The sequence below is a fragment of the Chroicocephalus ridibundus genome, unplaced genomic scaffold, assembly GCF_963924245.1.
Source record: "Chroicocephalus ridibundus unplaced genomic scaffold, bChrRid1.1 SCAFFOLD_692, whole genome shotgun sequence".
NCBI classification, from domain to species: Eukaryota; Metazoa; Chordata; class Aves; order Charadriiformes; family Laridae; genus Chroicocephalus; species Chroicocephalus ridibundus.
This window is the reverse complement of record NW_026961758.1, coordinates 9,104-24,560: the sequence shown is the minus strand read 5'-3', so window position 1 is coordinate 24,560 and position 15,457 is coordinate 9,104. Positions and strand designations below refer to the sequence as shown.

General features: G+C 72.9%; 2 protein-coding genes across 2 annotated transcripts; one reads left to right on the top strand and one right to left on the bottom strand.

The window, feature by feature from the left end:
* Positions 1-6,259: 6,259 nt before the first annotated feature.
* On the top strand, positions 6,260-8,765 carry SWSAP1 (SWIM-type zinc finger 7 associated protein 1). The gene is made up of 2 exons (XM_063322220.1): positions 6,260-6,493; positions 7,091-8,765. The coding sequence occupies exons 1-2, from the start codon at positions 6,260-6,262 to the stop codon at positions 7,589-7,591; spliced, it is 735 nt and encodes a 244-aa protein (XP_063178290.1). The 3' UTR covers positions 7,592-8,765.
* Positions 8,766-9,081: 316 nt separating this feature from the next.
* Positions 9,082-15,196, bottom strand: EPOR (erythropoietin receptor). Its single transcript, XM_063322219.1, has 9 exons — positions 15,077-15,196; positions 13,831-13,960; positions 13,177-13,211; positions 12,637-12,837; positions 11,941-12,092; positions 11,223-11,376; positions 10,422-10,509; positions 10,243-10,330; positions 9,082-9,547 (listed from the first exon to the last, which is right to left on the bottom strand). The coding sequence occupies exons 1-9, from the start codon at positions 15,156-15,158 to the stop codon at positions 9,230-9,232; spliced, it is 1,248 nt and encodes a 415-aa protein (XP_063178289.1). The 5' UTR covers positions 15,159-15,196; the 3' UTR covers positions 9,082-9,229.
* Between the last annotated feature and the right edge of the window lie 261 nt (positions 15,197-15,457).

Below are 15,457 nucleotides of genomic sequence, written 5' to 3'. Positions count from 1 at the left end.
CTCCAAACCCTCCCCCCGGGATCCCCAACACCCCCCCGGGGGGGCCCTGACACACACACACCCCCCCCCCCTCCCAGGACCCCAACAGCCCCCCCCGGGGGGGGGCCACACCTCCCCGGGACCCCAGAACCTCCCCCGGGGGGGCCCCAACATCCCCCTCCCCCCCAGGACCCCAACATCCCTCTGGGGACCCCTTGGAAGCTCCAAACCTTCCCCCCCCCGGACCCCCAACAACCCCCCAGGGGGGCCTTGACACACACCCCCCCCCAGGACCCCAACAGCCCCCCCGGGGGGGGCCACACCTCCCCAGGACCCCAACACCCCCCCCCCGAGACCCCCGACACCCCCCTGGGACCCCCCTTGAAGCTCCAAATCCTCCCCCCGGGATCCCCAACACCCCCCCGGGGGGGCCCTGACACCCCCCCCAGGACCCCAACAGCCCCCCCCGGACCCCAACATACCCCCCAGGGGGGGCCCACACGCCCCGGGGATCCCAGATTTCCCCGGGGGGGGCCCCAGCATCCCCCAGCAACCTCCAACCCCTCCCCCCGGGCCCCCCAACCCCCCCTCCCCCCCCCCGAGGGTCCCCAAACGCCCCCCAGGACCCCAACCCCCCCCCGGGACCCCACCAGCCCCCCCAGAGGGAGCCCCAAAATCTGCCCCCACCCCCCCGGACCCCAGCACCCCCCCGGGACCCCGAAACCTGCCCCCCCCCGGGGGTCCCCAAACCTCTCCTGGGCCCCCCAAACTCCTCCAGCTCCCCCCCCCAACCCTCACCTTGGGCCCCCCCCAGCCCCCCCAACATCCCAGGACCCCCAAAACCTTCTTGGGACCCCCAAGGCCCCCCCCCCCCCCAACCCCAAGGCCCCCCCCCTCCAAATCCTGCTGTCGTGTCCCCCCCCCCAGGTGACCTGCGTGGTGGGGAACTTCCAGAGCACGGGGGGGGCGGTGAGGGGGGGTGGGGGGGGGTCCCCACATGCCCCCCCCGAGCTGCCCCCCCCCCAGCCTCCCCTCGAGGAGATCAGCGTGACCCAGGTGAGGGGGGGGGGAGGTCCTGAGCGCCATGGGGGGGGGCTGGGAGGACCCTGACCCTTGGCGGTGGGGGGGGGAGGCACTGGGGGGGTCTTGAGCCCCATGGGGGGGTCCATGGGGAGACTCCAACCCTATTGGGGGGGCGGGGGGGGGGTCCTGTGCTCCTGGGGTGGTCATGGAGGGGGCCCCAACACCGGGGGGGGGCCATCTAGGGGGTCCTGAACCTCTGGGGGGGGGTCGTGGAGACACCCCAACCCCATGGGGGGAGGGCCTGAGCCCCATGGGGGGGTCCATGGGGAGACCACAACCCTATTGGGGGGGCGGGGGGGGGTCCTGTGCTCCTGGGGGGGGTCGTGGGGAGACCCCAACCCCATGGGGGGGGGCACTGGGGTGGTCCTGAGCCCCTTGGGGGTGTCTGGGGGGGGTCATGGGGGGCACCCCAAAACTGGGAGGGGGCGTTGGGGGGGTCCTGAGCACCGTGGGGGGGTCGGGGGGGTCGTGGGGGGACCCCAAACGTATTGGGGGGGCACGGGGGGGGGTCCTGTGGGCATGGGGGGACCCCAACCCCATGGAGGGGGGGGGGCACTGGGGGGGGTTCTGAGCCCCGTGGGGGGACCCCAGCCCCATGGGGGGGCTTTGGGGGGGGGGACGGTGGCCAGGGGCATGTGGGGACACCCCGCCACTCTGGGGGTGCTGGGGGGGGGGTGCCAAGGGCTGTGCCCCCCCCCAGACCCCCCCTGTGCCCCCCCCCAGGCACGCCGAGCCGACTTCCCGGCCGTCACCTGAGTGTCCCCCACCCCGGGGGGGGCCACGGGGGACCCCGACACCTCGGGGGGGGGGGGGGGCGGGGAGGGCTGTCACACACACCCCCCCTCAGCACGGGCACGAGGCGGGGGGGGGGATGACGACAAGGGGGGACATGGGGGCGGGGGGGGGGACATACATCACGAGGGGGGGGACACGCTGTGACGGGAGGGGGGGGGGGGGCGTACCCCAGGGTAATAAAGTGGCTGCGTGTGACATCCCTGTGTCCATAAGGGGGGGGCTATAGGGGCTGGGGGGGCGGCTATAGGGGCTGAGGGGTGTCCATAGGGCTGGGGGGGGCTGGAGGGGGGGGCTATAGGGGGTGTTGGGTGTCCATGGGGTGGGGGCTGTCTATAGGGGTCGAGAGATGTCTATAGGGCTGGGGGTGTCTATAGGGGGTGTGGGGTGTCCATGGGGCTGGGGGCTGTCTATAGGGGTCGAGAGGTGTCTATAGGGCTAGGGGGTGTCCATGGGGCTGGGGGCTGTCTATAGGGGTCGAGAGATGTCTATAGGGCTGCGGGGTGTCTATAGGGGGTGTGGGGTGTCCATGGGGCTGGGGGCTGTCTATAGGGGTCGAGAGGTGTCTATAGGGCTGGGGGGTGTCCATGGGGCTGGGGGCTGTCTATAGGGGTCGAGAGGTGTCTATAGGGCTAGGGGGTGTCCATGGGGCTGGGGGCTGTCTATAGGGGTCGAGAGGTATCTATAGGGCTGCGGGGTGTCTATAGGGGGTGTGGGGTGTCCATGGGGCTGGGGGCTGTCTATAGGGGTCGAGAGGTGTCTATAGGGCTGCGGGGTGTCTATAGGGCTGGGGGCTGTCTATAGGGGCCGAGAGGTATCTATAGGGCTGGGGGGTGTCTATAGGGGGTGTGGGGTGTCCATGGGGCTGGGGGCTGTCTATAGGGGCTGAGAGGTATCTATAGGGCTGGGGGGTGTCCATAGGGCTGGGAGTGCCCCTATGAGCAGTGAGGTATCCATAGGGGCCAGGGGGTGTCTATAGGGCCAGGGTGTATCTATAGGTCTGTGGGGTAGCCATAGGGCTGGGGATACCTATAGGGGCTGTGTGGTATCTATGGGGGCTGAAGGGTGTCTATAGGGCTGCGGGTGCCTAGAGGGCTATGGGGTGTCCATAGGGCTGGGGGGCTCTCTATAGGGCTGGGGAGGTGTCTATAGGGGCTGGGGGTCTCTATAGGGCCAGTGGTGTCTATAGGGGCTGGCTCTCTCTACAGGGCCAAGAGTGTCTATAGGGCTATGGGGTGTCCATAGGGCTGGGGGGCTCTCTATAGGGCTGGGGGTGTCTGTAGGGGCTGTGGGGTGCCCATAGGGGCTGGGGATGTCTATAGGGCCCGGCTCTCTCTATAGGGCCGGGGGTGCCCGTCCATAGGGAGGGAAGGGCACCTATAGGTACCCCATGGGGGGGGGGTGCGGCCGGGGGTGGGGGGGGGGGCGGGGGCGTGGCGTGGTCGGTCAGGCCCCGCCCCCCGGACTGCGGCGGGGCGTGGCCAGGGGAAGGGGCGGGGATGCGATTGGGCGGGGCTTGTTGTGGGCGTGTCCCACCCCCTCGGCCCCGCCCCCTCGGACTGCGGCGGGGCGGGCGGCGGCTCCGGCGGCGGCGGCGGCGGCGGTGAGTGGGGGGGAGGGGGGGGGGGGGCGGCATGTGGGGGGGCCTATGGGCGGGGGGGTATGGGGAGGGGGCACTATGGACGGGGGGGTATAGGAGGGGCCCTATGGCCGGGGCTATGGCGGGGGGGGGCCCTACGGCCGGGGTATGTAGGGGAGGCTCTATGGGGGGGGCCCTGTAGCCGGGGCTATGGGGGGGGACCCTATTGCCGGGGGTATGGCGGGGGGGGGAGTGCTATGGACGGGGGGTATAGGAGGGCCCCTATGGCCAGTGTGTATAGGGGAGGCCCTATGGCTGGGTGCACGGGGGGGGCCCTATGGCCAGGGTATATGGGGGGGGGTGGGGGGGGGGGCCCTATGGCCGGGGTCTAGAGGAGGGGCCCTATGGCCAGGGATATAGGAGGGACCCTATGGCCGGGGTCTATAGGAGCGGCCCTGTGGCCTGGCCATGAGGCTGCAAGGGGCCGTGCGGAGCCACCCACCCTATGGCAGAGCCCTGGGCCCGGCCAGTCCCTGCGGAGCCCTTGTGGAGCCCCTATAGAGCCCCTATGGAGCCCCTATAGGACCCCTATAGAGCCCCTATGGAGCCCCTGGGGAGCCCCCGTAGCGCGGGGCGGGGGAGGGGGGAGCTGACCGCGGTGCTGAAAGGGGCGGGGCAGCCCCGGGCGCCCGGGTCCCCCTGTACCCCTGGGTGTCCCCCGCTCCGGACGCCTGGGTCCTTCCGTGTCCCCCCCGGACCCCTGGGTCCCCCTGTACCCCTGGGTCCCCCCCCCGAACCCCTGGGTCCTTCCGTGTCCCCCCCGGACCCCTGGGTCCCCCTGTACCCCTGGGTGTCCCCCCCCCCCGGACGCCTGGGTCCTTCCGTGTCCCCCCCGCACCCTTGGGTCCCCCTGTACCCCTGGGTCCCCCCCCCCGAACCCCTGGGTCCTTCCATCCCCCCCCCGGACCCCTGGGTCCCCCTGTACCCCTGGGTGTCCCCCCCCCCCGGACGCCTGGGTCCTTCCGTGTCCCCCCCGCACCCTTGGGTCCCCCTGTACCCCTGGGTACCCCCCCGTCCCTAAGGCCTGGGTGTCCCCCCCCCGGACCCCTGGGTCCCCCTGTACCCCTGGGTCCCCCTCTGAACGCCTGCATCCTTCCATCCCCCCCCCGGATGCCTGGGTCCCCCTGTACCCCTGGGTGTCCCCCCCCCCGGCCCTAACACCTGGGTCCCCCCCCGGCCCAAACGCCTGTCCCCCCCCCCCCCCCATACCCCTGAGTCCCCCCTGGACGCCTGGGTGTGTGTCCCCCCCCTCGGTCCGAACGCCTGCGTCCCCCCCAATGCCTGGGTCAGCCCCCCCCCCGCCCCTAACGCCTGGGTCAGCCCCCCCACCCCCGGACCCCTGGGTCCCCCTGTACCCCTGGGTCCGTCCATGTCATCCTCCCCCCCCCCCGGGTCCGTCTGTGTCCCCCCCCGGGACGCCTGGGTCCCCGCGCCCTTCGGTGACGGGTATTCTCGGGCGGATAATACGGACGCGCTGTTATTGCTTGAGAATACGCGTAGCCGAGGGGACGCCCCGGCCCTCGTGAGCCCTCGTGAGCCCTCGTGAGCCCTCGTGCCACCCGGCGAGGCCTCGTGCCACCCTCGCCCGCTCTCACGCACCCTCGCACGGCCCTTACGTGGCCCTCGAGCGACACTCGTGCGACCTCGCCTGACCCTCGCGCACCCTCGTGCGAGTCCCACTCACCCTTGCGCGGCACTTGTGCATCCTCGTGATCCCTCGTGCAACATCGCGCGCCCCCTCGCGCAGCCTGACGGTCTGCAGGGGAGCCCAGATCATGATGCTACACACACACATGTGTGTGTGTGTGCGCGCACACGTGGGATCAGCACGTGCACCCATGTGTGCACAAGTGTGTGTGTGTGTGCACGCACGTGGGGTCAGTGTGCACACGAGGACGTGCACGAGAGAGAGAGAGTGTGTGTGCGTGCACACGGCGTCAGCGCGTGCATCCGTGCGTGCACGTGGGGTCAGCAGGTGCACTGGGGCGTGCACAAGCGTGTGCACAAGCGTGAGGGTTGCAGTCGTGCACCGGGGTGTGCACGAGTGTGTGTGTCTGTGCGTGAGTGTGCACACGTGGGGTCACTCTGTGCGCAAGGGAGCGCACAAGCGTGTGTGTGCGCGTGCACGCGTGCTGGGGGTTCCACTCGTGCACCAGGGTGTTCACAAGAGTGTGCACAAGCGTGTGTGTGGTGGTGGTGGGGGGGTTCAACACCTGCACCGGGGTGTGCACAAGTGTCTGTGTGTGTGCGTGTGTGTGTGTGTGTGTGTCCATCCCGTCGCCATGGCAACGCGTTGCCAGGCAGCGGCTGGGAATTGATTGACAGCCCCGCCCGCTGGCTCCGCCCGCCCGCCGCTTCCCCATTGGCCGGCGGGCGGGGAAAAGGGGCGGGGCGCTGCATCTCATTAGGAGACGGGGCGGCGCTGGATTGGCGGCAAGAGCAGCCAATAGGAACCGGGGGAGGGCGGGGCCGCCGGGGGCGTCGCGCCACGCCCCCGGCGAGCCGGCGCTCCCCATCGGCTGCCGCGGTGGGCGGGAGCGGCGCTGAGGGAATCTCCCCGCTGATTGGCTGAGGTGCTCGCCGGCCGCGGTGGGCGGGAGCGGCGCTGAGGGAATCTCCCCGCTGATTGGCTGAGGTGCTCGCCGGCCGCGGTGGGCGGGAGCGGCGCTGAGGGAATCTCCCCTCTGATTGGCCGGGGCGCGGAGGGACGCTCACCTGATTGGCTGGCTCCCGGGGAGCGCGCGCGGCGGACCGGCCGGGGCCGCGATGGCGGCGGCGCTGGAGAGGGCGCTAGGCTCCGTGACAGCGGGGGAGGCGGGGGCGGCGCCGGTGCCGGTGCTGGTGCTGGGCCCGGCCGGCTCGGGCCGGACCTCGCTGCTGCTGCGGGCGGCGCTGGCGGGCGGCGGCGACGGGCCCCGCGCTCTTTTCTTGGCGCCCAGCGCGCTCCCGCGACTCCCGGGCGGGGACGACGGCGGCGGCAACGACCCGCGGGCGCTGCAGGTGAGGGGGCGCCGGGAGGGGGCGCCGGGAGGGGCGGGGTGGGACGCAGGGGCGGGGCTTGGCGCGAGGGGGCGTGGCCTGCGACGGCGACGGGGCTAAGGGTGAGCGTGCTGCGCTGCTGGGGGCGTGGCCTGGGGCGGGCGCGGGGCTCCGTGGGCGGGGCTTGATGGAGGGACGGGGCTTGGCGCCGGTGGGTGTGGCTTACCGTGAAGGGGCGGGGCTCTGGGTGAGCACGCCTGGCTGTTGAAGGGCGTGGCTTGTCGCGAGTGGGCGTGGCTTTTCCCGCGAGTGCTATGCTAATGGCCGGGGCATTATGCATGTGGGCGGGGACTACGGCGGGGGGGCGGAGCCATAAACGAGCATGCTGCGCTGTTTGGGGCGTGGCATGCGGTGAGGGGGCGTGGCCTGCGGCGGGGGGGGCGCGGCGTGGCTCGCGTGTGGGCGGGGCTCCCCGTGTGGGCGGGGCCATGGGTGATGCCCAGCCGCGCATGTGTTTGCTGTGGGGGCGTGGCCAGTCGCCGAGGGGGCGTGGCCTATCGCGGAGGGGGAGTGGTTTGGTCAGGAGGGGGCGTGGCCTGACTCTTCCCCCATCCCCAGCGGCTGGAGCTCCGGTACCCCCCGAGCCGGGCGGCGCTGGGCCGGGAGCTGGCGGCGGTGGGGGCCCGGCCCCGGCCCCCGGGGCTGCTGCTGTTGGACGGGCTGGAACGGTACCTGGAGGGGGCCCCGGCCGCCTCCGCCCGCCTGGCCGCCCTGCTGCTGGAGGCCGCCCGCGCCCCCGGGTCCCCCCGACCCCCGGCCCAGGTCCTGGCCGCTCTGCGCCTGCCGCCCCCCGGCCCCCAGGTCCTGCCCGTCCTGCGCCGCTACTTCCCGGCCGAGTGTCGCCTGCGCCCCCAACCCGGCGTCCACCCCTGCCTCCGAGCCCGCCTCGTCCGCCCCGGGGCTCCCCCCCGCCGCTGGAGCCTCCACTTCGGGCCCCGGGGGCGGCTCCGGGTGGGCCCCGCTGAGGGGGACAGCGAAGGGGACGAGGACGCCCAGCCCGACGGGGACAGCGAGGGGTATGAGGACACCCAGCCCGATGGGGACGAGGCCTGGGGCTGAGCTCGGCTGTCACCTGCCCCCCCCTTCCCCCCCCAGGGTGTGGGGGTGACACGGAGTCCCGGACACAACGGTGACACGGACCCCGACGTCACCCGGACATCGGACATTGGGGTGACGCCAACCCCGTGGGTGACGCCGGGCCTGGACCTTGGGGACATGGACAGTGACACGGACCCCAGCGCCAGGTGCCCCCCCCCGATAGACCCGCCCGGCACCTGGGGGCCCCCGATAAGCCTTATCAGCCCCCCCCAGGCCGGGAGGGACCCAGGCGTCGGGGCGGAGCCAACGCTGCTTTATTGTAAAAAAAAAAAAAAAAAAAAACGGAATTAAAAAACAAACCTAAAAGCAAAGAAAATTCAGTTCCCGCCCCCCCCCCCTCCGGGAACACACCGGCCACAGGGACGGTCCCCGTGTCACATTCCCCCCCCGCCATGTCCCCTCCTGTCACAGGGTCCCAGTGCGAGGTGGCACAAGGGTGACGCAGGTGAGGCGTCCCCTCCGTCGTGATGTCACAAGGGGGCCATGTGACATCAGCGTGACGTGTCCTTTCTGTCACGGTAGCGCCGCGTCTCCGTGTGACATCAGAGTGATGTCGCAAGTCTCTGTCGTGGTGTCACAGCATCCCTGTGTGATGGGGCCCCTCCGTTGTGATGTCACGGCGTCTCCGTGTGACATCAGCGTGACGTGTCCCCTCCCTCGGGTGTCACGGCGTGTCCGTGTGACGTGGCCCCGCCGTCTTGCTGTGTCACAAGGTGATGTGTCCCCTCTGCGTCCTCCTGCCCTGGTGTGTCCATGTGACATCGGTGTGACACGTCCCCTCCACCGCGGTGTCGCAGCACCGCCACGTGGCACGGCCCCTCCCTCATGATGTCACGGCGTCTCCGTGTGACATCAGCGTGACGCGTCCCCTCCCTCGGGTGTCATGGCGTGTCTGTGTGACGTGTCCCCTCCGTGTTGCTGTCACAATGCAATGTGTCCCCTCTGCGTCCTTGTGTCACAGGGTGACATCGGTGTGACATATCCCCTCCGTCATGATGTCACTGTGTCTCTGTGTGACGTCAGCGTGACGCAGCCCCCTCCATCGTGGTGTCACGGCACCGCCACATGGCGCGGCCCCTCTATCCTGATGTCACGGCGTCTCCATGTGACATCGCTATGAGATGTTCCCTCCGTTGTGGTGTCACGGCGTGTCCATGTGACATCAGTGTGATGCGTCCTGCCCATCGTGTCATGGCGTCTCCGTGTGACGTCACTGTGACGCGTCCCCTCCGTCGTGATGTCACGGCATCCCCGTGTGACGTCACTGTGATGCGTCCCCTCCATGGTGATGTCACGGCGTCTCCGTGTGATGTCACTGTGACGCGTCCCCTCTGTCGCGGTGTCACGGCGTCTCCGTGTGACATCATTGTGACACGTCTCCTCCATCGTGGTGTCGCGGCGTCTCCATGTGACGTCACTGTGTTGCGTCCCCTCCCTCGGGGTGTCCCACATCCCCCCCCCGCGCCCCCCTGTCCCCGCCGTGGGTGTGTCCCCAGGCCCCCCCCGCCCCTTAGGAGCAGAGCACGTAGGGGGGGGCTGGGGCGGGGGGGGCCCAGCCCGGGGGGGTCCCCGTCAGCGGGGGGGGCCCATTTGGGGGTGTCAGCATCGGGGGGGGGCCCTTTCTGGGGGGCCAGGTTGGCGTAGGGCCCGTTGGGCGGGGGGGGTGCCGGGGGGGTCCCCCGGGGGGGGCGCCCGGGGGCAGAGCAGGGCCGAGCCGGGGTCGAAGAGGGTGTACTCGAAGCTGGAGGCGGGCGAGGGGCCGGCGGGGGGGGCGGTGGGGGCCGGGGGGGGCTCCTCGGAGGGGGGGCCCTTGCCCGGGGGGGACCCCACCTCCTCCACGGTGCTGGGCAGCTCCTCGGCCTCGGCGACACCCCCGGGGGGGGCCCAGGGAGCCCCCACCCCCTGGCACAGCCAGAGCTGGGGGGGGGGACGGACACACACACACAGGGTCAGGCACCCCCCTGGGGGGAAACCCCAAAATACCCCCCCAAAAACCCTCCCCGTGGGGGACACCCCCCCCCCGGACACCCCCAAACCCCCCCCACTGGGGTAACAACCCGCCCAGTCCCCCCCCCCTCCCCTAAGGACCCCCCAAACACCCCCCTATTTGGGGTAACGTTGCCAAAAGCCCCCCCAAACCCTTCCCCCCTGTGGGGAAACCCCCCCAGACACCCCCAAACCCTCCCCCCCCATGGGGTAGCCCCCCCAGGCACCCCCAAAACACCCCCCCCGTGGGGTAACCCACCCCAGGCACCCCCAAAACACCCCCCCCCCCGTGGGGTAACACACCCCCCCCAGACACCCCCCTATGTGGGGTAACCCTCCCCCAAAGCCGCCCCAATCCCCCCCCATTCGTGTAACCCCCTCCCCCCCCCCACCGACGTTTGGGGCACCCCCCCGCCCTCTCCCCCCCCCCAGTATTGGGGCAGGACCCCTATTCCCCCCCCCCCCCAACACCCCCATTAGGGTAGGGTCTACAATAACACACCGTGTCATCCCCCGTTCCACCCCCCGACCGCCCCGAGCCACCCCGATTAGTTCAGGCCCCCCCCCCCCCGCCATGTCCACCCTTACTATGGGCCCCACAACGCCCCCCCCCCGGGCCCCCCCACCTGGAAGTTGCCCCCGTAGGCGCTGAAGAGCCCCTCGAACTCCCGCTCGGGGCCCGGCACCGGCGGCCACAGCTTCTCCCGCAGCGCCCTGCACGGCCCGGCGTCAGTCCCCGCCTGGCCCCAGGGCCCCCCCGCCCCCCACCGTGTGTGTCCCCCCCCCGTCCCCCCCCCCCAGTTACCTGCGGTGTCCCAGCAGCCCCAGCAGCCCCAGCCCCAGCAGCAGCAGGGCCAGCAGGCAGGACAGTCCCAGCGTCACCGGGTCCACGTCTGGGGACACCGGGGGGGGGGGGGTGGGGGTGTCAGTGCAGGGTCCCGGGGGGGGGACACACCGCCCCACCCCCCCATCCAGCCCCCTCCGATGAGGGGGAGGGCGGTGTCCCCCCCCACCCCAGTCCTCCCCAAGTCCCCCCACCTCCCCCTGTCCCCTGTGTCCCCACTCACTTGCAGGGGGGGTCGCAGCTGTGTCCCCCCTTCCCTGTGTCCCCCCAAGTCGTCCCCCCCCCATCTCCCCCTGTCCCCGCTCATTGGGGGGGTCACGGCTGTGTGTCCCCCTTCCCCGGGTCCCCCCCGGGTCCCCAAGTCCCCCCCCCCATCTCCCCCTGTCCCCCGTGTCCCCACTCACCTTGGGGGGGGGACAGCCGTGTCCCCCCTTTCCCTGTGTCCCTGCCCCACACCGTGTCCCCTTGTGTCCCCCCCATCCTCCCCTGTCCCCCCCGTCCCCCTGCCCCCCGATCCCCCTGTATCCCCACTCACGTCCCCCCCCCCACATCCCCCCCGTGTCCCCAAGTCCCCCCATCCCCGTGTCCCCGCTCACTGGGGGGGACACACAACTGTCACCCCCGTGTCCCCAAGCCCCCCCATCCCCGTGTCCCCCCCATGTCCCCGCTCACCCAGGGGGGTGACAGCCGTGCGTCCCCCCCCCATCCCCCCGTGTCCCCAAGCCCCCCCCATCCCCTTGTCCCCCCCGTGTCCCCGCTCACCCGGGGGGGTGACGGCGCTGGCGGGGGGGGACCAGGGGCTCCAGAACCCGCCGTAGCTGAGCCCGTCGGGGCGGGCGCGGGCGCGGACGCTGTACCGGGTGCTGCCGCGCAGGGCGCCCACCCGCTGCTCCCGCCGCCCCGCCGGGACCCCCACCTGCGCCGGGGGGGGGGATCAGCGCCGGCACACACGGATCCCCCCCCGCCCCGCCCCCCACCCTCTGTGTCCCCCGGACCCACCGCATCCCCCCCGGACCCTCTGGATCCCACCCCCCCGGGACCCACCGCATCCCCCCCCCTCCACGCCCGGCACCCACCGGACCCCCCTCCCTCCCCGGATCCCTCCCCACCCCCCCGGGACCCCCCGGATCCCTCCTCACCCCCCCGGGACCCATCGAATCCCCCCCCCGCAGGGATCCCTCCCCACCCCCCTGAGACCCACTGGGCCCCCCCCCAGGGACCCACTGGATCCATCACACCCCCCCCCCCCCAATGGATCCCCACTGGACCTCCCCCATCCCGGGGCCCACTAAAATCCCCCCCCCCCATTGGATCCCCCACGAATCCCTCCCGCGACCCGCCGCCCCCCATCCCCCCCCCGAGAGGCACCCACCCCCCGGGACCCCCCGGATCCCCAGGGCTCCATCACCCGGGGGGGCTCCCCCGCCCCCGTGTACCGGGACCCCCCCGGCCCCCCCCATTCCCCCCCCCCAGGACGCACCGTGCGGGGGGGCAGCCCCGGGGCGCGCAGGGCCAGCTCATAGACCAGGCTGGACTCCAGGTAGGGGCTGGGGGGGGGCTGCCAGCGCACACACACCTCCCCCCGCGCCCCCCCAGGCCCCACCGACACGTTCTCGGGGGGGCCCAGAAGCACTGGGCGGGGGGGGGGGGGGAGACACGGGCGTGAGGGGGGGCCCGGCACCCAGGGGGCTCCTCAGCACCCCCCCCCCCAAGTGCCTGGGTCCCCTTCCCCCCCCACCCCGATCCTCTGGGTCCCCCCCGGTCCCCCCCGGTCCCCCCCCCGCCACCTGCCCCCCCGCCAACCATTTGTGTGTCCCCCTGAGCCCCAGGGCCCCCCCCCGGGACCTCCTTGACCCCTGACCCCCCCCAAGGCCACCCCATCGGTGGCCCCCCCGGGTCCTCCTGGCCCCCCCATCAGTGTCCCCTCTGTCCCCCGGGTCCCTCCTGTCCCCTCCGTGCCCCCCCATCACTGTGTCCCCCCCACCCCGGCCTCCAAGTCCCTCCTGTCCCCCCCCGACCCCTGTCCCCCACGTCCCCCCTGACCTCCGGCCCCCCCCAGACCCCCCCCATCAGTGTCCCCCCCATCGGTGTCCCCTCCCCGGTGCTCCCCCATTGCTGTTCCCCCTCACCGCCAGCCCACCCCAAGGCCCCCCCCATCGGTGCCCCCCCGCCGTACCGACTTGGTCGATGAAGAGGGTGCGTTGCAGGAGCGGGGCGGGGGAGGGCGCGGGGGGGGCGGGGGGGGGGGTGCGGCACCACCCGCAGCTCCAGCGGGACGAAGGCCACGAGGGCGGGGGGCGGCAGCGAGCACCAGAACCGCGAGCGGTTCCCGGGCAGCGCCTGCGCCCGCAGCGGGCAGCTCTGCCAGGGCTCCGGCCTGGGGGCACGGGTCAGGGGTCAGGGGGGGTCAGGGGGGGTCAGGGGGGTCAGGGGTCACGGGGAGACAGGGGGCAGCTCCGCCAGGGCCCCAGCCTGGGGGGGGCAGGGGGCAGGGGGGTCAGGGGGGGTCAGGGGGGTCAGGGGTCACGGGGAGACAGGGGGCAGCTCTGCCAGGGCCCCAGCCTGGGGGCACAGGTCAGGGGTCAGGGGTCAGGGGGTGTCGGGGGGGTCAGGGGTCACGGGGAGACAGGGGGCAGCTCTGCCAGGGCTCCGGCCTGGGGGGGGGCATGGGGTGGGGGTCAGGGGTCATGGGGGGTCATGGGGGGTCAGGGGTCACAGGGAGACAGGGGGCAGCTCTGCCAGGGCTCCGGCCTGGGGGGGGTCAGGGGTCGGGGGGGGCAGGGGGGGGCAGGGGGGTCAGGGGCCAGGGGGGGTCGGGGGGGTCAAGGGTCACAGGGAGACAGGGGCAGCTCTGCCAGGGCTCTGGCCTGGGGGGGGGCAGGGGGTGGGGGTCAGGGGGGGTCATGGGGGGTCAGGGGTCACAGGGAGACAGGGGGCAGCTCTGCCAGGGCCCCGGCCTGGGGGGGGGCAGGGGGTGGGGGTCAGGGGTCATGGGGGGGTCAGGGGGGGTCATGGGGGCAGCTCTGCCGGGGTCCTGCCTGAGGGAGGGGTCAGGGGTCATGGGGTCAGGGGGAGACAGGGGTCAGCACTGCCAGGGGTCACGCCTGGGGTCAGGGGTCAGGGGTCATGGCTGGGCCCAGGGGGTCGGGGGTGGGGTTGAGGGGTGCCAGGGCTCATGCCCGGGGTGGGGTGGGCGTCGGGGTCAGGGGTCAAAGGTCACCCAGGGCAGGGGGCACCGGGGGGGGGGGGTGGAGTCGGGGGTGCCAGGGTGAGGGGGGCGGCAGCGGGGTCAGAGGGGGGTGGGGACCACGGCAGGGCCTGGGGGGCGGAGGGGTGAGGGGTCGGGGGTCGGGGGTCGGGGGTCACGCACTCCAGGCGGTAGAGCAGGCGGAAGGGCCGGGGGTCGGGCTCCCCGGGGCGCTCCCAGAAGCAGGTCAGGTCGTGCAGGCGCCGCGAGAAGCACTTGGGCTCCCGGGGCTCCGCCGCCAGCAGCGCCCCCACTGCGGCAGGGGGCAGGGGTCAGGGGTCAGGGGTCAGAGCCCGCCCTCCCCCCCCCCCACACACCCCCCCCCTCCCCACTGCTCCCTCCGGCCTTTTGCACGACCCCCCACCCCCCGCAAAGCCCCCCCCCCCCCCCCAACTTTGCGCACCCCCCCCTTGCACAAGCGCCCCCCCACGAGCCCCCTTTTCGCCCCCTCCCCCCCTTTGCAACCCCCCCTTGCACAAGCGGCCCCCCCCCCGCGAACCTCCCCTTCCACCCCCCTTGCACGAGCGCCCCCCCTCCGCCTTGCACGAGCGCCCCCCCCACGCACACCCCCCCCTTGCACAAGCGCCCCCCACGAGCCCCCTTTTCGCCCCCTCCCCCCTTTGCAACCCCCCTTGCACAAACGCCCCCCCGCTTTGCGCAACCCCCCCTTGCACAAGTGCCCCCCCACGAACCCCCCCTTCCACCCCCCTTGCACAAGTGCCCCCCTCCGCCTTGCACGAGCGCCCCCCCTTTGCACATCCCCCCCTTGCACAAGCGCCCCCCCACGGGCCCCCCCTTCCACCCCCCTTGCACAAGCGCCCCCCACTTTGCACCCCCCCTTGCACAAGCGCCCCCCCATGAGCCCCCTTTTTGCCCCCTCCCCCATTTGCACCCCCCCTTGCACAAGCGCCTCCCCTTTGCGCAACCCCCCTTGCACAAGGGCCCCCCCCTTTGCGCACCACCCCCTTGCACAAGCACCCCCCCGTGAACCCCCCCTTCCACCCCCCTTGCACAAGTGCCCCCCTCCCCCTTGCACAAGCGCCCCCCCTTTGCACAAGCGCCCCCTTCTTTCCACCCCCCCTCGCACAAGCCCCCCAGCCCCCCTTGCACAAGCGCCCCCCCTTGCACAAGTCTCCACATGAGACCCCCCCTTGCACACCCCCCCCTTGCACGAGCGCCCCCCACGAGCCCCCTTTTCGCCCCTTCCCCATTTGCACCCCCTCGCACAAGTGCCCCCCCTTTGCGCACCCCCCCTTGCACAAGTCCCCACATGAGCCCCCCCCTTGCACACACCCCCTTGCACGAGCGCCCCCCCCGTTGCACGAGCGCCCCCCGCCCCCCCACCCCCCGAGCGTCCCCCCCCCGGTACCTTCCAGGTCGAAGCCCCCCGCCCCCCCGCGGGCGCTGCCCAGGAGCCCCCCCAGCGCCAGCAGCAGCCCGGGCCCCGCCATGGCGCTCTGCCCCCCCCCGCCCCCCCCCGCCGATAAGGCCCGGCCCCTCCCCCCGGCCTGGGGGGGGCCGATAACGCCGCGGGGGGGGGCGGGGGGGGGGGAGGGGCCGCCCGGGGCCTCGCGGGGACACGCCCCCCCCTCCCCTCCCCCCCCCGCGACCCCCAGAGACCAGGCACAGGCGGGGGGGGGGAGGGGAGGGCTTTAATGGGGGACTGGGGGATACTGGGAGCAACTGGGAGACACGGGGGGGGCACTGGGGGATACTGGGAGCAACTGGGAGACATGGGGGGGACACTGGG